Source organism: Merops nubicus, unplaced genomic scaffold, assembly GCF_000691845.1.
Source record: "Merops nubicus isolate BGI_N331 unplaced genomic scaffold, ASM69184v1 scaffold35704, whole genome shotgun sequence".
Taxonomy (NCBI): domain Eukaryota; kingdom Metazoa; phylum Chordata; class Aves; order Coraciiformes; family Meropidae; genus Merops; species Merops nubicus.
The window spans coordinates 31,226-58,033 of record NW_008605505.1 but is presented as its reverse complement, the minus strand read 5'-3'; the positions used below and the strand labels follow the sequence as shown (position 1 = coordinate 58,033).

Below are 26,808 nucleotides of genomic sequence, written 5' to 3'. Positions count from 1 at the left end.
CTTCCCCTGAAGTTGGCCCAACTGTACCTTCAGAGAGACTGCCAGAGGCTTAGGAAACAGTAGGAGAGGCTTTGCTTACTGTGCTGTTTAGCTTGATAACAAATGCTGGGATACAGTCTGCCACCCACATGCTTAATGCTCAGTATGCTCGAGGGGTTTGTCATGCAGACGTGTAGCTGCATTGCAGAAGCACACAAGAGGGGAGACTTGAGACTTCAAGTCAAGTACAGGGGAAGTTGGCATTTGAGCGACTGATTTGGACTGGGGGCTAAGCACATTAGTTGGATGAGTCTGCTGAAAAGAGCAGCAGTGAAGTAATTGATATTGGCACCAAAAGCCAGTAAGATTTCAGGATTAACTCTGATTGCAGTGAACTGCTGGTTTTACTTTGCTATGCTGTCTGTTCCAAATGTCTTGAGGATTAAAATATACAAAATGATCAAACGTGATGAGAATCTCTTTCCAGCAGCTATAATCACCTCAATTTCTTAATCCACCTGAAATAAGAAAGCTTTATATGTGGAAAACCTGAGCAGAAAAGCTACCATGACATTTATCAAACGATTCAGTGACAGTGCTAAAAATAGTTTCAGAAGGATCCATACTCTTGAGCTTCATAATTACACTGCAATCTTCAGTACAAGTCATTTAGGGCTTAGGCAGCTGATGTTTTATGTCCACACCCTGTTTTTTTGCCTACAGGTACCTGCTGGAGCAGGATTTCCCAGGGATGAGGATTGGACCAGAGCCTACAACTGATTCCTTTATAGCAGTTATGCAAGGAGATGTGGAAGGTATCGTTCCTGGAAACGCACTGGTGGTGGATCCCAAAAAACCATTCCGGAAGCTCAATGCCTTTGGCAACGCCTTTTTGAACAGGTCAGTACTGAGCCTGGGTGCTCAGGAGAACACAGAGGAGGCAGCTAACGAGCAGCATAGCTAGCAATTTAAAGGGATAAGGCATTACACTGTTCTTTTCTCCCGTGCACATGGCTGATGCGAAGCCATTCCAGTCCTACCTGGTGCACATCAATCACTCACTGAAGGGCAGATTAACAAATTCAGGTGGCATAAACCTTTGTTTTACTTCAACAAACAAAACAAACACAGCACAGCTCATCGCTCTCATCCTGCAGGAGTCTGGAGGTAAATCTTTTTATTACATTTTGCTCTCCCTTACTTTTGTATTTCTAGCGTATTCCATTCTGCCATCAGTTTGGTTCCCTGAAATGCAATAGTCCCACCCAGACATTGCCACTGAAGTCAGTAGAGATGTAGAACTAGCACAATATGCACGTCTTTGCTTCCTTCCACTTTTAAACATTTCTTGAATGTCCCCCTTGTAACAAAACCAGGGTCTCTCCATTCTGATGCCTTATGCATATAACTTGAGGTGCAAACTGATGACAACTCTAATGTGTTTCCTGTAAAAAAACCTGTAGCGGGGTGTTTGGTCAGTGGCTTTGTGACATGAGGAATATAACCTTTCCATCCTTTAGACCTAGCCCAACCAAACTGGGGTTTGAATCCAGGCCTTGCAGGAAACCAGTAGCACACACCCATATCCTAGATGAGCACAAACTGTGCTACATCGTGCAGATGGGAACAAACCGACTACGCCTGTCATCAGCACCTTCCCTGCTAACACAGCGTGGGAGACGTTGCACACATGGCAACTGCTCAGCCAAACAATGAGGAAAGCTGGGCTTGGGCTCCCTTTCTAACTTCTGTGCATAGAGAGTGTCTGTCCAGAGAGCACTGCCCAGAGGAGTGCAGGTGTAGGCTGCAGTGAGACACAGAACGGACTTGTAGAGAAGCATGGGGAGAAGCTGGATGAGAGAGGAGATACCTAGCTGGTCACTATTTTGCAGAGAACCTCCTAGTGCTTCTGGAAGCAATATCTGATCACTACACAGGCTCATCATTCAAATACATCAGCATAGTCCTGCACCCGAGAGACTGAGATGTTTTCAATATTTTATAAGACCCAGAACATCTGCACATGGCCAACAGCTAGGTCAGGTGACTGCCCACTCATTACACCAAGGGAGGAAGGTGGTTTGCCCTAAGAAAATAGCAGGCCTCCTGCCTGGAGTGCAGAGGTAGTAGATGAAGAGAACATCACTCAGAGCAGCTCTGCTGATAGCCAAAAACAGCCACAGCTGGCAGACAGTTCACTCCACAGAAGCAACATCAGGTGTAAGGAGGCCACTCATGGAGTTGGAAACAAGCAAACCGTCCTGAATTAGACTAAGTGATGTGTCCCAAGTGCAGTTTGCTCCTAAACCAGCAAGGGATCGCTGTGTCCATTAGCCTGGTTCACTGTATCATGCTGTGCTCTTGTTAACTTCTGCTGCTTTCAGGGTAGAGGGGCACAGCAGGAGTGCAGTCCTGCTAGCAGTGTGAGGAGTGGCCACAACAGCTAATTAACCCCTTTTCTGCTGAGAGATAAACAAAAGGGGTCAGGATTTCTAAAGAGGCCGAGGAAGACATGCTGAAGGAGACTATCTCAGCAGTGTGAGCATCACAGTGCTGAAAATGCAGATAATAATACCCAGCTAATTAGGAGTTTAAGCAAGAATTTATTCAGAGGTCCAGAAACTTAGCAGATGTGAGGGTACACTCGCTGGACTAGATCGAGCCACCCACGCTTACCCCTGTTGTGGGCCTGCCTTCTTGGCAAGAGACAGCATGGAGCCGTCTCTGCCTTGCACATACCTTGCTGCTGCTGTGCGTATGCTGGGGCACTGACCTCAGCCAGGAGGCTACACGCAGGAAATTTGGAGAAGGGAGGTAATTTCCAGGAGCCACCCCTCTAAGATAAGATAATCGAGTGACCGTGGGCAAGTCCACTTAACCCATGGGTGGTTAAAAGTAATGATTGGCTGTGGGCACCAGTGGAAAGGAGCAGAGCAGCAAAAGGCAGCATCATTCTTACTGACCATACTTGGTCTGGCTTGAGAGGTGACAGCCCTCAGCACTGTGTCCTTGTGGGATGCTGAGCCTGATGCTCCAGGAAGGCTAAGTGGAGGGGCAGGAGTGAGCATCCAGCTGGTACCCTCTTCCCAGCAGAGACTGGGATCTGCTGCCTTCCAAAAAGCAAGGGAATAGTGGTACAGTCAGGGTTTGGCAGGGAGACGGCAGCTAAGTGTGCTGTTCGGAGCCAGTCTCCTCCCTCCCTTCATTCCCAGGAGATGGAGCACATGCCCATACCTCCCTGGCTCAGGGCAGAGAAGCTGCCCAGGGCTGAAAGGAGGATAGCAGCCCTGCAGTACCTTGTCTCTTGTCCACCTCTCCTTGCCTCAGGTGGTTCCTGGGTATTGAAAGAAGGGCTTGTTTTCCTCACTCTCTGCTGGCAGTACCCCAGCTCTGAAGGTATCCCAGCAGAGAGATTACAGGTTGCATCTCATTATCAGGAGGACTTTTTTGGCACCAAGGGTCTGGAGCAAAATCAGGAATCTCAGCCATTACTTTCGTACCACATTACCTTGGTTGCAAGGTTCCTCCCACCCTCAAAGTGTCTTGGGAAGCTAAGGTGGAGTCAGTCCCTGCTTTTGTGTTGTCAACAGCAGGAGACATCATGGGTAACAGGTTCCTCCTTCACCTCCACGCTCTGCTTGTAGAGGCAGTGAAAGTCTAGTTTGGCACCAGGTTCTTCCCTTCATATGGCCCCAGGCAGAATTAGGTCATGCTGCCTGAGGTCCCGCAGTTCTGCCGGGGCAGCAGGAAGGCAGCAGCTTTAACAGCCTTGCCAACAGAGCCAGGACGCAGCACTCGCTCACGCTGGCCTCTGGCCTCATATCTGAAATCTCCTGTGGAGTACTTTCCCCAGAGAAACTGGTAGAAAATCCCTTTGCTTGAGCTACTTATTGTTAGACACAAGGAATGCTCAGGGTTTTAATGATGGAGGGCAAACCTGGGCTGGCAGGACAGAGAAATAACATGACCTCCTGAGCTTTTTCTTCTCCGGTGCTGTGCTGGACACACAACAGGAGAATCAAGCGAGCCTTCCATTTCTACATGAGACATTACACGTTCAGAAATGCTCCCTATTGCCACCTGCTAAGCTGTGGATGTGGGAGAAAGAGGCTGTAATATGTGGTCTGAAATAGCTGACGGTTTAGAAAACACTCATCTAACTCACGAGGATTCACTCGTCAGAATTTTCTTGGAGTCACACAAGTAGAAGAATTGAGGTGAGGTTGTAGCATAGTCTGGAGGAGTTTGCAGCTGCAGGGACTGGAGCAGAAGCAGCCACTCCTCAGAGCACTGCAGGGCTCCGTCTGCCTTGGTGCATCCTAGCCCTTGTGCTGACCCCCATCTTTTATGTGGTTCTGCTTCCTCCCACAGTAGCTGACACATTTTTTAGGCCTGGATGTCACACCACCCTATCAATACCCATATGAACATACACATACACATATTTATAGCTGCCTAGAATGCCATCACAAGAAGGCTGTCCTGGAAATGCTACCAGGAGCCACGGAATTCGATAGGCTTCTACTGTCTTTTGCTGGTACCAGCAACCAAAATAGATGAGTTGCAGCCAACTAAGAACAAGCACAAGTTACTTATCTTAGGCAGCAATTTGCATAGGTGCAAGATGGGGAAAAACTAGCTAAAGAGTGACTGCACAGAAATGGAGCTACAGAGGGAGAAGGAATGAATTACAAACTGAATGTAAGTCAACAGTGTCATACTGCTGTTAAAAAGCAAACATCTCACTAAGATAAGTAAATAGGACTGTCATATGTGAGAGATAAGGAGCACTCTATCCACTCTGCTCACCCCTGACAAGGTCACAGCTGGAGCACCACATCAGCCTGGGGCATCATGCCTGAAGAAATATGTGGAGCAGTTTGAGAGGACCCAAAGGAAAGCTACAAGGGTCTTCAGGGATTTAGAAATGAACTGGGAAGACAGCTAGAAAGAGTTTGAAGAGACAAAGGGGAAAAAAAATAAAACCAACCCACGCAAAATATGTTCTGTAGAGGAAAGACTGAGGGGAGACAAAATTACAATAGTATATGTTGTGACAAGAGCGGGAAAAATAAACCATTTTCCACATCCACTGTGTTTGAAACTGAAAGGTATTGTAGCCTGAAAGATTTAGATTAGACATTAAGAAAGAAATTTTTTGCTGTAGAAGTAATTCAATAACTAGACTCCCAGCAAATGTTGACAAGTCTGCACTGTTACATGTTTGAAGAACACTTTAGACAAGCATCTGACTGATCTTGCCTCTGGGCAGGAGGATGGACTAAGAGATCTGGACATTTTATGCTGCCTATCATTTAGGATTTCCCTGGTGTAAAAAGAGCACACTTTCTGTCTGAAGACCATATTTGAAAGAGAAGAAAAATCCTGCAACATTGCCGATTTTTTTTTAAAACAAGTTATTTCAGTTCACTTGCATTCAGGACTCTGCAGAGGAATGCTCTAAGTGAAGAAAAACAAATACCACTTCTTGTTAAAATCTAAAACAGCAAATGACAACGTTTTCATTAGTAATTAATGATTTTGGGGGCCGCACAAAAAAACCCTGCCGTAAGTCATGGCTGAGATCTATATTCCAGAAGCAGCAGAATAGTCAGAGAAGAGTGTGCAGTTCTGGCTTCTTTCTCTGTTGATTTCTGTAAATCAACACTAGCTCCAAGCTCCAACTCGAGACTCGTGAGATCAGAGCCTGGCTCGTCCTATGCTGCCTGTGATGTTCAGCACATCATAAATACATTTTGCTTTCATTTTAAACACATTTCTTTTCACACAGGTTTGTTTGTGCTCAGCTACCTAATCCTGTGTTGGAGAGCATCAGCGTCATTGATACACCAGGAATCCTTTCTGGAGAAAAACAGAGAATTAGCAGAGGTAAGTCCTAACTTAAGTTCTCTTCCAAACAACAGTAGCAAAAAACCAAATGGACTCTTCACTTGAAGCTGTACAAGCTGTAGACAGAAACACTAGTAGGAACCTTTCAGAGATGCAGCATGACTGTCTTTGGACTCCATTTGCAATCTGCAATAGAGAATTCAGATGCTTTCATGGAAGGCTCTGACAAGGTCAGCAGTACCTGTGTCACAGTCCAGGATTTCCCAGTGGAACAGATTTCCATCAGAAGGATTCAGTTAACACTTATCTGCTTTGCAGAAACACTTGTTTTCAGTGACTTACTGATGAGCCATAGGCAAGGTTCCCACAGCAGTCAACCTGGTTTCTTCCAGTTGACCTAGCAGGTTTCTTGCACTGTCCTAGCTAATTATAGCACAAGACTGGATTGGTCTGAAGAGCCATTGGAACCCAGCTTCCTCATTGCAGTGAGGAATCTGGAAATCCTGGGGACACTAATGGGATCTGATGAATGGCAGAATCCCTTAGTGAACCCATGGGTGCTGCAGGCTGACCCTCTGAAGCGAGCAGCGTCTTGCTTGATACTTTAAACCTGATGTCTGTGGTCACTTTCTTACTCTGTGAGGTAATGGTGATGTAGCTCACATTTCTTGCAGGTTTCTTAGACAAAGCTAGTAGCTGTGCATCATTTTGTTGGAAGAAAGCCAAAAGTAGTAATTGCACCATTCAGGTTTGAAAAGATAGGTTTTCATTCACACCACTTATTAGCCATGCATAATTAAGTTCCAGCAGCTCAGGCTCTACCCAAAGTACTGAGGCCTTTCCCGTATGTCAGTGTTCTGTCCCATAAGATTTCCAGTGACTCATTCCTTTCCCACTTTTATAATGCTCCTTTGTATTGAAATTGTTCTCAGAAACTTCCTTTTCCCTTTTGACTGAGCAACCACCTTACACAGAGCCAGGTCTTGTTTTTCTGAGGTCTGCCACCACAGGGACCTTAGCTAAAGGATCGTCAGTAAAGTTATAAAGGACAGCTTGAGTTAGTTGAAAACTCACACTAAGGTTTTTTAACTTTGGGTCTCTGCACTGCTAGGGGACCATAAATATCTTCCAGGGAGTCTACAAAAGGTAGCAAAATGTGCAAGCCTTCATCAGAAGGCTGAAAAACATGCTGTGTAAGCTTCCTCCCTTCAGCATAAAGTGTTTAAAAGCGGAGATAAACAAAAATTTATATTATATGGTGTAAACATATTTCAGTCAAAACATGCCTCTGAGAGCAGCCAGCTCTTTTGTTGAACTTTCACTATGAATAAACCTTGCTTTGGAGGAATTTTTTTTTTTTTTTTTTTTAAAAAGGTGAGTCAAAATATACCCATTTCAAGTTCCCCAAAAAAGCTTCATAGCCTCTTTCCCAGATCTCCTCACCAGTTCAAATCCTGATGCATATTGCAAAATTTTCCAGCTATTGCTAAGACTAAAAATATCCCCTTGCAAAACGTACTGGTACTTCTTGCTCCTCCTTTTGCAGAATTTCTCTATCAGCCTCCCAGTGGGCCTTGGTGTCCCATTCCAGTAGCTACTCTAGTAAATGCCAGTAATGCCAGGACACAGTAATAGACAGCTGTGCATTGTTAGGAGACCTGGTTCTGCACTCTGACCCAGGCATTGACGCCTCTCCAAACATCTGACAACAGCTGAGGGAATGCTCCTTGTAAGCAGAGAAGGGTCAAGGGGAATCCCAGTTCCCGAAGCTTTTGCACGCTGTAGCTATTTGTAGGACTGGAGGCCTGCCTCAGCATGTGGGACTAGTTCTTCCTGGACAGTTTTCCTGCCTTTAGTGCAGTTAAACGCTTGAGCATTGGCCCTGTGACTACGGTGTGTGGTCACTCCACTCTTCTGCCATGAGGTGAGAGTTCTAGGTGGAGCACAGCCATCTCCTGCTCATCCTGTCATCCCAGGAATTTGCTCTGCTACACCAACCAGATGAGAGGGCTGTCACCATCTGGCTCTCAGCTGACATAAACAACAGTTAGAAGTTCAGGGCAGGTGAGACCTCACTGTGTCACCATTATATCCAGGACAGCCTGAAACGGGTCACGTGTGCCACGTCAGATGGCCTTTCAACAGCTATAGGACAAGATCCTCATCTGGTTTAGATCAACATGGCTTTGTTGAAGCTGGCAGTACTCCAGCAGTTTCTGTCTGCAGGGGATCCAATGCAAGGAGCAGAGAGTCAGAGTGCTGAGGTGCTTACATTTGGGAAGGGCTGCTGCCAGGCATTCGCTTGAGCTTCTCCCAAGGAAGCTGGTGTTTGAAAGGGAGTGCTCACCTCCCAGCTACCATGGAAGAGCAATAGGAAAAAGTGGTGAGGCTGCTGCCTTTGCCACAAAGAGTACAAGCCATCTGCCCTCATCAGCAAGTTGGTTTTGGAGGCAGATAGAACAGTAGAGTAGTTTCTAGGCAGAATACAAGACACTGCTAAAAACTGCTGACACAACAGAATGCTCCCACCCTTTTATGCCTTGCCAGCCTGCTCAGATTCCACTTGGGAATGAAGCAAGACCTGAGGTTGTCTTACGGAGGTTTTCCAAGAGACACTTTGAAGTTTCTTAACTGCTGGGAACAGGGGAGCTCTTCTTAGCCACGTTGTTTGCTAGTAGTAGGTTTTAAGACCCTCAGACTGGGGGACACACGATTCAAGGTCAGGGAAGGGAGTGGACAGTGAAACAGCTTTTTGAGATCTGAGGGGAAGAGTAAAGATGCAAAAGAAATGGCAGGCTTTCCCAGTCTGCCTACCCCATGAGAACCAGCAGCATTTCTAAAAATAGAAGATTCCTCTCACAGGGAACATCACAAGTTTTTCCCATTAGACATCAAGAGTATTAGCTAATCTATACAGTGCCAGTTTAGTAGAATGCCATGGTATCAAAAATTAACAGTCTGTGAGAGCCATATTATACCTCTGAATTTCAAGGAAATGGCTGTTCCTCTTATTGCATCCATGTTTCAAAGAGCAGGAGTGAGGAAACTGGGTTTAAAGAAATTAAAGAGAATTCAAAGAGGGCCCAAGACCAGATTCTGAAGCTTTTAATTTGTCTGAACTCAGCTCTGAATTAAATTCACTGCCTCGTTGCTGTTGGAAAGACTAAGCTGAGAGAGAATGCCATCCCTTCCCTGATGGACAGAGTGCAGAAACACCAGCATGCCAGTGTTGGTGCCAGCAGCAGAGCTTTGCAAATGGATAGCAAGCTCTCCTCCATGGAGTGCTGTATCATCTAGAGAAACACAGCTCTGCGCTGGCTCTCTTCCAGGACACCACCACATGATCACAGGAGCCACCTTCCCCTGAGAGCAGCCCCTGATGTTTCCCACTAACAGATGGGTAGGTTTAGACCTGTCAAACAGGTGAGAGTGACACAGACTGACATAGCTGACATCCACAGCACATCCCCTTGGCATGCCGTGAGCTCACCAGTAGTGACACAGCTGCTGCTGCTCTCAGGCTCTAGTGAAAGTGGAGCCAAGGAGCTGCCTGCAGTGATCTGTCCTACTGAGCTCCTGTGACTCATGCACTTCTTCATGGTGGACATGGTGTCAGAGGTGACACTAGATTCCCTAGGATATACAAGTTTTATTTACAGGCCTGATGGGAGGCGATCCCAGGATGTCACAGCCCAAAGCGTCCTGCCCTTCACTGCTTCTGTAGTACCTTGCCCTGGAGAGGAGACGTTTCTCTGCTGGTCTTTTTCCCCATACTATGTCCACATGTACAGAGCTGGTCATCACATTGCCTTGTCCCTCGCTGTGTCCTCCTCAATTTCATTGTTTCCATCTGAGCATGAGGCAACAGCAGGCTGCAGAGATGGTCATGGGGAGGTATTTGTAGCAAAGCAGCACAGTTTTGGCTGCCTTGACAATTTTATAATAATATGGATGCTATTCATTTGCAGAACACTGTTCTGGTGTCACATAACGAGCCCAGGCCATCCTGCTGGGAGGGAAGATGAGAAAGGAAGGACCGTACTGAAATAAATGAGGAGAAAGGGAGAGGACCACAGGTCAGGTCATGCAGTACAGCAGAACCAGGGCAGGAGTTAGGACTTCCTCATAATTTGTCATCCTGAACAGCCTGCCATGCTAATGGAGCCATCTGGTAACAGCAGCTCCTGCACTTCAGCCCCTGGGGGCTGAGCCTTACACGCTCTGCTAACCCACAGTCTCCACCTCCACCTGCCCTGAGCTCACCAGGTCTGCTTTCAGGGTAGTACTTCCTAAATATATTCTCAACACTTAGTTCATCTGCACCCTACATATGTTGCCTCCTCCCTTTCCCACATCAGCAGCAAGCACAAGATGCTAGCCAGGAGCCAGCATCATTCCCCATCAGCCTTCTTTCCAGTATGCACTATTCCAGCCTTGTTCCAGCCTTCCACCCAGCTCCATTCTGCTGGCTGCAGTGCAGCCCAGGCAGCCCATAGCCAAGGGAAAAAAACAAACAAACAAACAAACAAAAAAATACCCCCCACACTAGCCTTGCTGTGTCTGCCGAGTAGAAAGAATTCCCCAATGTCCAGCAGCTTCAGCACAGGGAGATTTAGTCACTCACCAGCCTAACAGTGAGCAGAAAAATGCTAATGGCAACAGTCTTGGGCAGTGCAGAGCTCTCACGCTGCCTGTGTCTCAAATAGCTGTGCTTGGAAGGGAGAAGCAAACACCCAGGGAATTGATGTTCTCCTACTTCATGCAGTGTTGTTTAGGGTACAATGGCAACAAGAAAATATTTTTTCCAAAGAGTTTTGTCATGTGTGCTAGCAACAGCATGATATACAACTGAAAGCATCCACCCTGACAGCCTCTAAAAGGAAGGTATTTCAAATATTTGCTATAATACTCCCCGCTGGTGATGTTTGCTTATATTTTATGTTTCACTCTGCCTGGGAGGGTGAAAGTGCACTGGTTAGTTTTGACTTCCCAGTTCACCTCCATTACTGCCATGTAGTAACTGCTCCTGCCAGCTTACCCAACTTTATCACAGTCTTCCAAACACTCTTCCACTGAAGGGCTCAGCTCCTACAGTCACACAGTTCCGTGCTTCCTCCAAGAGCAACACAAAACTGAGCAGAAAATCTACACAGTTATCCTTTTTATTTGTAGAAATATGTGAAGCCATGAGCCTAAGTCTTCTGACCTAAAAGGAGCATGCAGACAAACACTCTTTTACTCAGGTTTTGGAAAGACAAACCCATGATTTTGTTCAGGGGGAGGGTAAAGACCTGCCTTCATAACAAGAGTTAGAAATACAGCTATATTTTTCAGTTACAGAACTGGAAGAGGAATAAAAAAAAAAAGCACAGGAACTGAAATTAAATAGTTGCACAGATAGAAGAGACTGTGCTTTTTTTTTTTTATTATTCTTGCTGACATACAGCAGGCACTTAATTTGTGTTAAACAAGTCTGAATTTTTAGAACAGCTGTTCAATTTGCGCATTCTGTTGTCCACTGTGCACTCCAGAAATGTCCTACGTATCTTATTTCATCAAGGAAAGATGCCCATCAGTATCTCATCAATTTGCATTATTTATGCCCATCACGTGTTCTTTCAGCATCCTGAGTAACAATGGAGAAGGGCTGTGTTTCCTAGTAACTGGTAGCAGCTGTCAGTTACTGATGGCCATTTCAGGCCAGATTTTCTAAGTTTCTCCCCAGATTTAAACTATGTATACTGGAAGAATTCAGTTTGTGTTTGGACGCTATAGTAAAAAAACCCAAATCCTTGGAATTCCAGCTATGCATGAGCAGTGCTGTGCACTGACCTCTCTGGAGAACTCGATCTATATTCTGAGGTCTCAAAATCTGGCTACGACCTGTTTTCAGGATCAGACCAAGTACCAGAAAACACTCAGCCTGTCTGTCACAAACAGCAAAGATAGAGACAGGTAAAGGGTAGAGGGGACAAGTTCTGCTCTGTGTACACTGAAGCTAAACAGACTGTCGGAAGGAACTTTACTCTGGACAATGTTCTGTCAGTTTTACTCCACTCAGTGCATTTGAACATGCCTAGTAAGGTTTTACTCAATTTTCACTGACATAAAGCAAGAGCCCTGTCAGGCTCCGGGTCCCTACCCAAGCCTGAAACCTTTGCAGTAAACAGCATGAGAGCAAACCAACACTCAGCAACTTCAGGTACTGCTTCATGTCATGGTTAGCACTGGAGATCTGACTCCTGCCCATCCTTCCTAGCTAGGAATATAAGCAGATGTGCTGTGCTTTGAGTCCTTTTGCCTTTGCTTTGGAAACCTTTAAGTCTCCCAAAACACGTTACATTTCCATTGGTTCTTGGTACTGTGGGGGAAGAAATGCAGAGCACTGGCTGGAGGATGTAGTTCCTAGTGCTGTGAATCAGCAGCTCCAGGAGAAATTATTTCTTTGAGTATAGGCAAAGGCAGAAGCAATCGGCAGGCTGAGGCCTGCTCTAGAAATTATGACATATAACATTCATAGAAATCTTTTAATCCTGAAGGACTTGCATCTACTTCCTGACACACCTACAGATGTTACAGGAATCTCTTTATATCCCCTTGGAAGACAGCCACATACAGAGAGGAGTATGGCAGCTTTTCACGAAAATGGCTTAGGATGAGCTGCAGTGAGGTATATCCAGTATCCATCCCTCACTTCTCATCTTCCCTTCTGTGCTTTCCTTGCTGGCACCACCAGCTCCTCACCTTGAGAAAAATTTGTCCAAATCACTGTTCTTCCACCCAGTCTCCAACTGTTTTCATCTCTTCCCTAGCACCTTCCTCTTTCCACTGTGCCATCCCTCCTTGGGTCTCAAAACAGCCACCCACCCTGCTTCTCACTTTGCGTGTGCTTGAAGGGATGCGTCAGTTCCCCCTCCCTTCCCTACTCTCATCATCTTCTTTTGACCATCATGTCACCTTCCTTCTCCTTTGCTTACAGCCATCTGTCACACTTGAGGAACACCTGCCCCTCCTGGCATATTCTCCCCTTCCAGTGTAGATTGCCTGCTTGTTTTGCCACAACGTAGCCTTCTTCCCTGGACTTTGAAGGCCTTTCAGGCAGGACATCACTGTGACCAGTTAGACTAAGCCTCCAAACCCTCTTATTCAATTTGAAAACTTGGATCAAGTCATTAGCTCCCAGGAATAGGCATTTGTTTCGTGTCCAAGAGCTGCTCCCGCTCTAGGTAGTCAGTGTTTGCTGTGCCAGCTGTCCCAACTTCTGACGCTGTCCTCAGACAGAGCCAATCTCTCAGCTAACAAAGAGGGACACAGCCATAAATCTCTGCCCCTATCTAGTGAATTTTCAATCTCTAGATAACACCAGCTTTAGAAGGATGAGGAGGGAGCTCCCAGTGACAAAAATTCTGCTCGTTAATCGTGAATTGCTAATTGCACAATTTAAAGCGCTAGTGACAGCAAGCTGGGAAATGTGTGGTGCCAAGCAGCAGCTTTGGGTTTTTCAGCATTTCTTGATCTTTCTATTCTCATTCCATCCCACCTGAACTCTGGTACCACAGGGTCTGTGGCCACAGTTCCCTAAGACAGGAAATCCAGTAGTGTGCTTTCTATCAGACAAGAAAAAAACAGACAAATAAAATCCAACCAGTGTAGCTACGCGGCGAGAAGCACAGAACCGATACATGCATACTCATTGTGGGTTTAAATTGCCTTAAAAATGCTACAGCTGGGCAAATTTTATGCTGGGTCAGGTATCATCCATCTTCCCACAGTCAGCATAAAAACTGTATCGTGCCTGATCTGACTTGACAGAAATGTAATTGCATAATCCTGCCAGATCTTAGTGAAATGCATGCTGCCAGGTATTCAGTAGCACACAGACAAGCATTCATTAAGCCAGTCTGCCTTACAGAGTCTAGGTGGCAGGGTGTCTGCAAGAAGATAATTTTCTCTGTAGGCTGAATCCACTGACAGTCCTGCTGACTTGTCAGCTTTGTGTTAAATCTGTTGAGTCTTTTTTTTTTTTTTTAAGCTGTCAGAAGGAATTCTGTCCCATTAAAAAACATCTGATAGAAAAAATTATTATTGTGTTCATCTTGTCCTCCTGTGTGCTTGGGGTTAATTTTCTCTTCACGTTCACCTTATCTGGAGGGTGTGGAAGAAGCTCCATCAGTGATATTAGACAACGTTTAAATATGCATCGTATTTTCAACAGAAATGCAAGTGCAACCACAGACAGAAATTACCAAACAGAAAACTCTCTCCTTTACATTTCTGTCTAAACATCCCTGTAATAATAGTTTTGCATTTATACAGTTTTGGCAAGATGATGTCTTCCCAAATGCCCTGTAACTTCACAATCAAACTGCACTGTGTTATGTGGATAGCTTCACCCATCACTGACACGCTGCCAAATCAGAGATAGTAACTGGCTGCTTGACCAGAGGCCTTAGCAACATTAAGACATAAGAGAGAGCGTGAAGAGACATAACTCATTTGTGGTGGAATGAGCAAGGGAACACTCTGAAAACTCCTAATTTGACTGTAGGTCAGGATCAGTTCATGGTCTTAGCTCACACACTAATAAACTGCCAGAAAAAAAGAGTCAGACCCTCTGCATCTGTGAAATTAAAAATAGGCAGGGGGAGGAAACCGAAGTGAGGCCAGAATGCTTAGGTTTAGTCGCAGAATGAGCTTCATCTGTTTTCAGGTGTTGAGCACCTCCAGCTCTGGCTGGAGCCAGGCAAAACATCCTGAGTTCTTTATGCTGTTGAGGAGTCCACTGAAAATGAAAGCTCCAAACTAAACATAAAAATATTAATTTAAAATCTTATTAATAACTTACCCTTCAAGGTTTTACTCTATCTCCCTGCTATCCAAATACTTGGATCAAAATCCAATAACAACCTACTCTTTTATATGCTAAAAGCAAAACTAAGCAGTCAACCCTATGAATCACCTGCATATTAATTCTCTAGGCACTTGTCTGTGTGAGAAAACACTATCACAGTCAGTGCCTCCAGGTAGATGTGAGCAGAGGTCTGTCCCACCTGCAGAACAATACAACACTCATGCTAATTTTCCTCTAAAGTGCTGTGCCACTTCAGAACAAAATCATACACCTTGGTTTTCCTTCCAAGTACCTCCGTACAGGAGAATGCACTTGCACCAAACTCCCTAAGCACCAAAACAACCAGGACATGCAAGAAGAGCCTGTGGTTTGGGCTCTTGTCCCAGCATGAGATGCAGACAAGTCCATGCTGTTGTGACTGATCTGAAACATCACCAAGTGTTACTCCCTAGGGCTTTGTTCTCTCTTTAATGGAGATATGCAGGACAGTTGTCAGGAGAATAGCACTGAAGCAGCAGAGAAGCTGGGAAGGAAAGTCTGCTAATCAATCTCAACATTTAGTGAAGTCCATGGGGACATTCAGGAGTCACTGTATGATACTGCGGCAGCTGGGAGTGTACAAAAGGCCTGGGCAGATATTAATTCACTTTTCTTGTTAAGTAGAGCAACATTTTTGTTCATGAATAAGAAAAGTGGCTTGCAGAGCAGGTATCTTCTAAGTGCTACTGTGCATCCAGGCTTGATACATAATAAAATCAACAGAGCTAAGCATCTAAAGATACTTTTGGACAAACCCTGAGACCCAGGGAGATCAAAAGGCTAAGGTCACTCAAAATCAAAAGGCTGAATGTCAAGTACAGGCACTTTCCTCTCCTCTTCCCAGCCCCTAGTAACACAACAGAGAGCCTAACAATGGCTGTTCCTCTACTGTCAGAGGGAAGCCATGCACATGACCTGTGACAGGACACCACTGTAGCATTCCAGGGTGCCCTAGAGAGCATGACTGTTTCCCATTTGATTTCCCCCCCCCCAAGAAAAGGCTGGAAGAAGCAGTCGTGGTGCAATTAAAACACATGCCAGCTTGACAAGCAAGCATCCCAGTCAGTGAGATCTGACAAGATTAAATGCACAAACATCTCCAAACAAAATCACCCTGACTCATTGCTTCCATGATGAAAAAGCAAGCTGTGGAGCTCTGTGTATGAAGAATAAACTGTCCTGCCATGTTAGATGACTTCCAGTGCAGCCTAGGCAGAAATTAATTTTGGGGGGGGGAGGTTGTGTTTAGCAAAGTCTGGGGGGAATGGGAGTGTCTCCCCATTTGCAGATTGATTGACCTGCTTGCAAAGGAGGAGCTTACAGACTGAGCCCAGTCCAAGTGAAATGAGGTATCAGCACTGACTCTGCCAGTGCCTCCTGAGCAGAGTTTGGGAAGTTGTTGCCATGCATAAATGATGCAGTTAGACCTGTGGAGGTGAGATCTCTACAGTGATAACATCCAAGGTTTAAAAGGTTGTTAATATCTGAATGCAAACAGGACCAAGTTTGTTTAAATCATAAGAGGGCCTGACTTGTGATGATGGTTGCTGAGGTCAGACACATGGATTGGGCAAGATATACAGGTATCAATATAATCAATTTAATGCTCAGCAGATCTCTGTCATAGCCAGTACTGAATTCTCTGAAGTTCTCAGCATCAAATGTAGCTGAGCCAAGAGCCAGGGCCCAGCATTGCTTGCTGCTGCTAGAGAAGGCACTGGTGTCCTAAGCGAGCAGAAGGCCACTGGTGAGACAAAGATCTCTCTCTTCCATCTATGATTTCCATAGATCCCACGAAAACGCAGGGCAAGCTGTCCACATCCAAAAGCACTTCCCCTCAGCTCCTTTTCTTCTAAGGAGCAACTTATTAATGACCAAAGCAAAACACTGCCCAGTGATAACACTTTGCAGTTGTAGAAAAGTTCTGAGTGGCAAGCAGTACCAATTTATCCAGCTAATGAGAAAGTTCACACAGGCTTTACTCCTGACTTAAGAGGCACGATTTCACCTCAGTTTGCTTAGTCTCAGGGAAGAAAAAACCAGTGGCAAAAATAAAGATCAAAGCTCAGCAGTCCTCCCTTCTGAGATAAGGACTAGGATGCAGTGGTTGCCCTCTAGGCTTTGGAGAGGACAGGGAAAAAAACGTAGAAGGAGGAAAAAAGCACTGAACTAATTAACATTCATTGATTCATGAAAGCCAAGATTAAAATAGCATGTTAAAGAATTTGAATGCAAGTAGCATGTACTCTGTCTTGATCTCTCCTAACAGAGTGCAGCACTCTGGCAAGACAGATGACCCAAATATTGCACAGCATAGGAGAGAGCATGACGGAGCAGAGGGAGGGCACCAGTCTCTCAGTCAGGCTCTAATGAAGGTGAAAAAAATACCATAGAGCTAAGAAAGGACATAATTTTGTTGCTGCCATTGCTGGTGTTCTAAAAACATCTCTACACACACAGTTTACCATACTCCCTACTACCTAGAGATGGCCCCAGATCTAACACTTCATCCATTATCCTTAGTGCTGAGGCACATGGAACTTGAACCTGCTGTTTGTAGCTGGAGCCACTGCTGGTGGTCACAGCAATGCTGTCCTCTAAGCATCAGGTACTTAGCAAAGTGAACACAGATGGGCTTGCTTTGTGCACAGAAGCAGGTATGACAGGGTGATTACACAGGTAAGGCAGGTTATTTGCATCCTGTGTTTTGAATAGGATGGGACAAGGTTGGTCTAGCACAACTAGACCAGGACCTGAGAGTTTTTAAGCAGTTGAGATACACATCTCAAACCTGTCTGGGTGCAAGTACTGCTATTATCCATCTTTCTACAGCCTTTGTAGGCTATGCTGATGGCCAGTAATTCAGAAACTAGATCTCTCTTGTTGCCACATGCAAGACTGTTCACTGACTCTTTGAACATAGCAGCTTCTCCATGATATGCATTTCAATCAAATGTCTAGCACAAGTTCAAGACTTCTCTGAGGTATCTCTTAACATGGAGAAGATGAAAGCTATCCTTAACTGTGCACATCTTGAACATATCAGTGTGAAGGACAGTGCCTCATCTCCACCTTCTTTAGGACAAGGAACAATGTTTTATGTTTCCTTTATCAAGCTCCCTGATCTGCTGGGGAAGCTTCCTCTTTGCACGCTTACCCTCTGATGGCATTGTTTGGGTACAGCAGGTAGGCTTCTTCACTGCCACGTGTGAGCATCTCTGCTTTCCCTCCACCCCCTGCAGGTTACGACTTCGCTGCTGTACTGGAGTGGTTCGCAGAGCGGGTCGACCGCATCATCCTCCTTTTTGATGCACACAAGCTGGACATCTCTGATGAGTTCTCTGAAGTTATCAAGGCCCTGAAGAACCACGAGGACAAGATGAGAGTTGTTCTCAACAAGGCTGACCAGATAGAGACTCAGCAGCTGATGCGGGTGTACGGTGCCCTCATGTGGTCCCTGGGGAAGATCGTCAACACTCCTGAGGTCATCAGGGTGTACATTGGCTCCTTCTGGTCCCATCAGTTGCTCATCCCCGACAACCGCAAGTTGTTTGAGGCAGAGGAGCAGGACCTGTTCAGGGATATCCAGAGCCTGCCCCGCAACGCAGCCCTGAGGAAGCTGAACGACCTCATCAAGAGAGCACGGCTGGCCAAGGTGAGCGTTGGCACAGGACGCCCCAGGCGCTCACGCTGGGCTGGCTACAGTATGCAGGCTACGGGGAAGTGGTTGTGACCCGTTTGGGTTGCAGAGCTGGTGGATCCTACTCTCTCTTTCCATCCCATTTCACTCTGGCCCAGCATACTACTCCTATGCACTTTAAGGGCACAAGCACCTCCTTTGCTTGGTGTGTCAATACTGATGGGCCAGACTGAGGAAGATGCCACAAATGAAAGCAGGTAGTGCTTGAAAGGATCTGGAAAGCAGTTGTTCTATGGTAGTAACTTGATAATTAGGACCAATTCAGTATGTCAGAATTATACACCAAAGGAATTGGCAAGATCTGGGTTTTTTGCCTTAAGCGTTCTCAGGGAAGAGAGATACCTGGCTTGGATGGATGCAGAGGAGGTGAAGACTCACAAGAATGACAAGTAAGCATGCTGTATCTCTGAGTATTTGAAATGAGCTGAATGACGCCCTTCAGAACACAGGGAAGAAACCCCGTATTGACTGAGAAAAGGGACCAAAAGATCCCTAAAAAGCTCTCTGTGCAAGGTTCTCCATTTCCAAGAGAAAGTGCTTGGTCCATCTTTAAAAAAAAAAAAAAGCCAGAATGTCACAGAAGTTAAGGGCTAGCATTCATACTAAAACATGAAAGTCTAAAGAGCTCCAAAACCTGTATGCTTGGTTTGGACTGGAAAAGGACTATTCCCTGGCAGGCCATGTCCAGTGGAAGGAAAAAATCCCCCACCACTCCCTCCAGGAAGCATGTATAAATGTTACTGTCTGTATGTCCAGGACTCATGCCCTGTTTTCACCAGCACAGCCAGAGCAGACAGCTGAGCAGCACTTAGCACTGGAGCAGCCAGCAGTAGGCACAGGCAAGCTGAGGAGCTAAGCTTGCTCTTCAGGGAAAGACAAGATGAGGTTGAGTCCTAGGCACAGATACTCTCTGCTGAGAAGAATTTTCTGATGTGGTCTTTAACAATTCTTCATTCTGTGTCATTTAACACCCTTCAGGTCCACGCCTACATCATCAGTTCCCTAAAGAAGGAAATGCCATCAATGTTTGGGAAAGACAATAAAAAGAAAGAGCTTGTTAACAACTTGGGAGAGATTTATGCCCGGATTGAACGGGAGCATCAGATCTCACCAGGAGACTTCCCTAATCTGAGAAAGATGCAGGTAAGCAGCAGCACCTTGGCCGGAGCACCAAACATCTGAGAAAAGAGCATAAAGGTAACTGCAGAAGCCACAAAGACATTGATTTTTGATGCTTCTGGGAAAGGCCTGTTGAAATGGGCCTTGAAATACATGCAGGCTATATTTGGGCTTGAACATTCTTTGCACATAGAGCTCATGTGAAGCTGCAGCTGCCTTCATTTCTCAAGTTTTGCCTGAATAGCACTTCACAGCAAATTAGTTCTTCTGTCTTTTTCTTTATTTTTAATTCCACGTTCCATTTGTAGATTTTTCAGACCTAAGAATATTCCTAATTTATGTTAGAAGGAAAGCTACATCCTGAAAAGCCTATACATGTTGTTCTCCTCAAGAGCTGTATTTTTCTGTCTTCAACTTCACTCTGTTTCTAGAAAGAGAAAAAGGAGGCTGTGAAAACTTAGAGCCCCTTTTCTGTTTAAGCAGAGAAGCAGGTTTTCTGTTCTGCAGAGCTGAGATCTGACCTAGTGTTCATGTAAGTCAAAGACTTCAAAGGCCCTTGGATCAGAGCCTTGTATTGTATATTCAAACAATGTTGGACACTGCTGTGTTGCTGCATGGCTTCACTCCAAGCAGAAACCTGTTACGAGTTGCTAGCTGTTGAAGTCATTACTAGTTCCCTATGGAAAACACAGCATCTGCTCTTTTTTAAAATATATTTTCCATAAATTCTTGGGAATGAGATCTTTGGAGTGTATCCAATAGAAGATCCCATTCACTGCTTATTAAAAATGTGCATTTTGGTGTTCAAAACTAACTAGACCAGTCCAGCAGGAGCATGTCATGTGGATTTCATGAGTAGGGGGTGAGGGGTAAAGCTGTACGGTCATTTTGCAGTTTTTAGGGGAGAATTCTCTGCAGGCCCTGCTCAAAGCACTTTTGCTTAGCTGTGGAAATCACAGCAACTGAGCCATGCTGTAAAGGCATGCTCATCTCTTTATAGATGTGCTACTGTCCTTATAGCATCTGAAAGAAGCACTGCATGACCACCTTTAAAGGTCCAAAACATTCTGGGATTCTATGGCGGTGGGTAAAATAACCTTTTGCCAGAGTGGCACCTCCTTCCTAGAGTGCAGAGGGGGAGGGAACGCAGAGCAAAAGCTGCACAACCAGTTTGCCTTCAACAATTTGATCTTCTAGGAGAGGCTTGGAAAGGAGGAGTTTTATTTGCATATGGCCATTCTCTGGGCCCTCGAGTAGACCAGTTCCCCTGTCTGAACCATGTCAGCACTCCTTTGTAAGCTGAGAATATCATTTTCTGTAAAGGCTTAAAGAGGATTTAAGTAAGAGCAAGGCCAGCCAGGGAGACCAGATCACACGCTGAGGAGCAGGGCAGCGAGAGGAGGGACTGCAGAGCTCCCCACTCCTCTGCAGCAGCGCTGCTCCTGTGCTGCGCGTGGCGGCCACGTGCTCACCTCTCGCTCTCTTGTCCCTCTCTAAGGACCAGTTGCAAGCCCAGGATTTTAGCAAGTTCCAGCCTCTGAAGAGCAAGCTGCTGGAGACGGTGGAAGACATGCTGGCCAATGACATCGCCCAGCTGATGGTGCTGGTTCGCCAGGAGGAGTCGCAGCGGCCAACCCAGATGGTGAAGGGAGGGGCCTTCGAGGGCACCTTGCACGGCCCCTTCGGCCACGGCTACGGGGAGGGCGCCGGCGAAGGGATCGACGATGCCCAGTGGGTGGTGGCCAGGGACAAGCCCATGTATGACGAGATCTTCTACACGCTCTCGCCCGTGGATGGCAAAATAACTGGTGCCAACGCAAAGAAGGAGATGGTAAGGTCTAAGCTGCCCAACACGGTGCTGGGCAAGATCTGGAAACTGGCTGACATCGACAAAGATGGCATGCTGGATGATGAGGAGTTTGCCTTGGCGAATCATCTCATTAAAGTCAAGCTGGAGGGTCACGAGCTGCCAAATGAGCTCCCTTCCCATCTCCTCCCTCCATCCAAAAGGAAAATAACAGAGTGAAAGGAAGGGTACAGGGGAGAGGGAAAGGGAAGGGGGAAAAAAGATCTAGAAAAACATGTTTACTTAAATTATACCTTTAGATGTGAGGTCACCTTTGGATTTATACCTATTTTGCTGTATAAAGAAAAAAAAAAATCCACAAGCAGAACAAAAAAGTCCAGTCCTTCATGATAATATGCAATTAACTCTTCCAGTGTAACACCCCTGCTTTCTGATGTGTAGTCTGTAAAAACAAAGGTAAAGAACAAGTGTGGGGACTAGGAGAATCTGATAAGCAGGCATAGAAGAAAACCACTGAAGTGGGCTACATTTTTTTGTGAGTGGAATAGGCACTGATAGAAACCTGTTAACTGCCAGTATCACTCCTGAGCTTTGGCTGCACCTTCTGCTGTTTACTGGGTCTCACAAGCTACAGGAGACTGAGGTCTTGGTAGTGAAGAGGAAACCACAAGGTCTCCAAGCTATTGGCCAGCCTTAATTCCCTAATTAATATAAGCCCACACTAAAATACTAGATACTGAACCCCAGAGTCAAGAATTTTAGGAAACTCAATTCACTGTTAGATGCAAATTTTAGAAGTGTTTCCCTGTTCTTAAAATAAAAAACAACCAAATAAAATTTGAAACAGCTCTGAACTGGGCACTTGGAGTTTCTCGTTGTTTGCTGTGGGACACACACTAAGAATTCCCAAGCACCTCTACCTCCCATTCAGTCCCTGGGGAAGGTTTGTTCCACAGGCATGGCCAAGAGAACCACCCCCAAAGAGAAGCAGGAGAAGGGGACCCTAGAGGCAGACGTCAGGTGGATTGGAAGGGAGAGCACCGCTCCCAGGCTCACAGAACAGTTCACAACCAGATGACAGCATTTTGTCTTTGAATGGTGGTGGTGTTCAATCATTCCTGCGAGTGGGATGTTCACTTTCATCATGCACAGTGAAAGCCACTAGGTCCTGTTCCTACTGTGAGGGTGAGAACCTCACATGGTCAGGTAGATGGTCCGTTGTAAGAGCAGAGAGATCACAGCGTTGCAGTGGGCAGAGCTTGCCCTCCTGCCTGTGCCCCCACAAACACAGACGAGTTGTTAACAGCCTTCACCCACCCTCCTCCTCACCACACAGTAACACCTCACCCCCTCCAGATCCTCTGCCCTGGGCCAAGAGACCTTCCTCTCCTCTTTCACGCTTTATGGAATTTTTGTTTTAAAGACCCAATTTTGGCAGAAATCCCTCCATTTCCTTTTCCGTTTCCCAAACACACACACGCAGGCACTCCTCTGGGTTTTGTTGTTGCTTTGGAGCAGCGTGTTGTTCCAATTCCTGTTGTCACTTTATATAAGCTGAGCTCCTACTGTGATGAAAAACCAAGACAAGTATAACTTATTTTATATCTCTGTGTTCATATTATATAGAGAAATATATTCTGTGTATGTAGGATGTGCTTATTGCAATACATTTATCACTTGTCTTAAAAATTAATGCATTAACCTTTTTTGTACCCTGGTCCTAAAACATTATTAAAAAAGAAAGGCCAGATCTGTCTGTTTCTTTACATATCAAAATTAAATGCAGCTGAAAAGGAAAAAAGTCGATTTCTACATGCAACAGAAAAAGGAGATTGTCCTTGGCACACTCTCAAATGTGTACATACAGATCAGCCCTACCAGACTTGGGTGTGCCCAACCGAGTGACTGGTGAATATCTGCAATGTCTCCTTTCTCTTCTGCCAGCCTGCTCACAGCCTCAGTGCTTGCTGGAGCAGGTGGAACTGTACCCACCGCTCACCAGCACAGGGGAGAGGAAACAGCCAAATAAATGCTGCATTAGGAAAAGGAGCATACTGAAAGAGTTTTGTCCTGCCAGTCACAGGTGAGAACGCTACGGATTGACCAAGATCTGGAAAGAACACAAGAAACCTTAGTCTTAAATCTTCTTGTCTCTAATTTTACTTCTGTCTTCGTTGTCCTTCCTTTCCGTGTTATGTCCCAGGCAGGGCGGCGAGATGTGCTGAGTAAGGCAGTTACTTCAGAAAGGGTGTGAGCAGTAATGGTTGGCTGGGTTTCCGTGTGCATTTGCACAGGATGAGAGTGGGTAGAGAACAAGAATAAATGCACAGTTTGAGACAAGTCAGCAGACTGAATGTTACTCCAGTTCATGGCAGTATGCACCTCTGCTAATGCTGTCCAGGTCTTTCCATGGAGTTTGCATTCATCCGACTCCAGGCTGAGGCTGAAGAGAGCACCTCCAATCAGCCCCGACTCCACGCAGGCGTGGTTCTCCAGTGGTTGCTCACACAGCAGGTTGCTTGTGAAATGCAACACTTGCTTGTGACACTTGACTGGCCACGCTGCTGCAGAGAGGAAGCAGGACAGCAGCCCGAGAGGCTGCGTTTCCTGAGAGGCAGTTCACAAAGAGCCCTCCATATTCAGACAGGTTTATCCAGAACATTTAACTTTTGCTAAGCTCTTCAGGAAGTTAAAAAAAAAAAAAAAACACAAACCTAAACAACAAACACTAAAAAAAAAAAAAAAAGCCTCACGAACCTCAAGCAGTCTGAAGTTCTCTGTACAAAAATACATGCAACCCTGTCTCACCAGTACAGCCATGGAAATACCCATATTTCTTCATCCCCTGCTCACAGACAGCAGCTGCACACAACCCCACCCTTTCTTCCTTTTCCCTTCCCAGTTACGACTTTTTGGTCCATCCCAGCATCTGCATTTGCTCACATCTATGGCAAGGGGGTGATTTCCCAAGCCCATCAGGGCCCAGGCTCCACACGCAGCCCTTCAGCCTGGGTTCAGGGAAGTCAATTATCTGTCCAGCAGGGATTCCTTTTTCCAAGAGCAGTTCTCAGTAACTGAGCAAGGTTTCCCCCAGAAGTTACACAGAGGAACCTACTCATTTGTTCCGGTATGTGGGTGGGGGATTCCATCACATGAATATAGGCATTTCACATTCTTCTCTGAGCCTCTCATTGCCTCTCTTACCCACCCTCAGACACAAGAGCTTCCACAAGGTCAGAAGAACAAAAAGGTCTCTCTGAGTAGGAACTGCATTTGGTCTTCTTCCTTTCTGGGAAGGGTTTAGAGAAGTAAAATCTGTACCTGCAGGCGATATGGGCTAAAATATGGGTTTCCTGAAAATTCAGTCCTCTCTACTGTGGAACATGGCAGGCGGATTGTATGAAAAACACTCTGCTGCCATTTATTTGAAGGGAATGATAGTAATTACACCACATCCCCTGAATAAGATTTCACAGGAGGTGTATAGTTTAGCAAAAGGCAATTACTTCTGTGAGCTGGAATTCAGAGGGATTTTTAATCAAACAGGAAAGGTTAGAATCAGTTTTTCCATTATCTTAAGTTCCAACAAACCTCACACAACAAAGAAATTCAGATTTAGGTGTGGAAATTGTTCTTTTAACTTGCCCTGCTTGTTGTGCCTTAATGCTTTCTCCATATGGCAGCAGCTTTTAGTTGGGGAACATGGGGTTATGGGCCATTTGACCTTATAAAGAGTGGCAATGTTCCTACAAGCCCCGCAGGAACTGGGGACAGGCCTCTCCAGAATTCACCTTGGAACATGCTACACCAATTGCAGCACTGATAGCTTCCTCCTCCACTATTGTTTACCTCAATGTTTCTCTTATTATAGCAACAAGCTGTGGGAAGAGGGATTTAGTGACTCCACATTTTAGGCTTTGGCAAATCAAGGGGCATGATAGATTATTTAACCCCTTCCTAGTCTCAAAAGTTCTTCAAAGCTGGACAGATAGGCATCTGGAAGCACTCATGGAGAACAGCATTGAGCTATTCCAGAGGAGCAGCTTGACTATAACATCCAAGTTATTTTTGTGGAGTTTTCATAACGCAGCATCTATTATTTTCTGGTTTTTCCCTTTCCTTCCTTGTGCGTATGAGCTTTCCCTCCTCTTCCCAGTCTGTGCAAGGGTAGGGGAAAACAAGTCTTAGTTTGGAAACTCAGCATGCTGAGAAGTTCAAGGCTAGTGCAAGCACGTCAATCACTGTGCAGCTTCCCAGCTCCTTCAGGCACTGCAGATAGAGGAGCAAAGCCAGTATTTAAAGCAGGATGGACATGCTTTGAAACAATTCCTCTCTGCCTGAAGGGAGAGAAAGGCCTGGTGAGCGCAGCACACGCTCTCTGCGACGTGCTCATTCCACTGATCCCTTCTCTGGTCAGGAACGCCTCAAACACTGCACGAGTTGCTAGGTTTAAATCGGGCGCTTCTCCAGCTGCTTACGTGTCACGTAAACAAGCGTCAGCAAGGGCTCCATTAATGTCTTCTGAAGACGTGATGTGGGAGATATTTACAGGTCCTGGATTATAGTGTCCTCCTTGCCTGTGCCGTTGCACAGACAAATGAAGGGCATATGCATGGAATTCCTCTGCCTACGCCTCGCAAAACTGCTGCAAGCAAATACCAGCTAAAAAATCTAAATAGCTTTTACCCACCACTCATTCTACCACCATTTATCACCAAGATGAGAATCACAGAAGCTCCTTATAAGGTGATGGCTGCACTGAGGCCAAAAGGAAGCACAGCTCCCAGAGAAAGCTCTCTGGCCACTTCTCTCACCTCCTTCAACCAGTAGTTTTCAACACAGTTTCAGCAGTCTTTTTCCTAAAAACAGTGGAAAGGTATGAAAATAGCAGCTTGCTGCTGCTCTGCCTATCCCATTTTAGCCATTCACAAAACACAGAAGGGGGAATTATCTGCATCCAACCATCTTTAAAGCTTACGTGTTGCACAGCACGAGTATCTCCAGTTTGCACCGTAACTGCGTAGCTGGAGTCCAGCTATGTAACCAGTAACAGGTATGTTAAATTCTCAAACGCAGAATTGCTCCCTGATTAGGATGGAAGGAGCCAATCCCTCAGTAGAGAGTTTCTTCCTCTGCCAGCTCGAAGTTTTGCTTCCTCTCTATACACAGAAAGGTAATAAGCAGCTTAAGCACCCACCACAGCTAACTAGCAGCCATCAAATCCAGTTCTAGCATGGAGCAAACCTTTGGTAGACTAGGGAACTCACACCATTTACCACAAAGGAAGATTAGTTCTCTAATTAATACCATCACCTTTGACGACTCATCCTGCCAAAGGGATAAAAGCAGCCCAATCACCATCCTCTCTGCCAAGAAATCACAGCTTGCAAACTAAACCACAAAAAGAAATGGTGACAAGCTTCCCAGGGTCCCACTGGCAGTCACCAATGTACAGTAGTGAAG

At 45.7% G+C, this 26,808-nt stretch overlaps 1 protein-coding gene across 1 annotated transcript in view; it reads left to right on the top strand.

Moving 5' to 3' along the window:
- Positions 1-22,029, top strand: part of EHD3 (EH-domain containing 3) — a 28,552-nt gene extending 6,523 nt beyond the window's left edge. Inside the window, exons 2-6 of the mRNA XM_008939359.1 lie at positions 703-879; positions 5,771-5,868; positions 17,962-18,374; positions 19,398-19,562; positions 21,037-22,029. Coding sequence (XP_008937607.1) covers positions 703-879; positions 5,771-5,868; positions 17,962-18,374; positions 19,398-19,562; positions 21,037-21,564 — 1,381 coding nt within the window. The 3' untranslated portion in view covers positions 21,565-22,029. The remainder of the gene's footprint in view (positions 1-702; positions 880-5,770; positions 5,869-17,961; positions 18,375-19,397; positions 19,563-21,036) is intronic.
- The last annotated feature ends 4,779 nt before the right edge of the window (positions 22,030-26,808 follow it).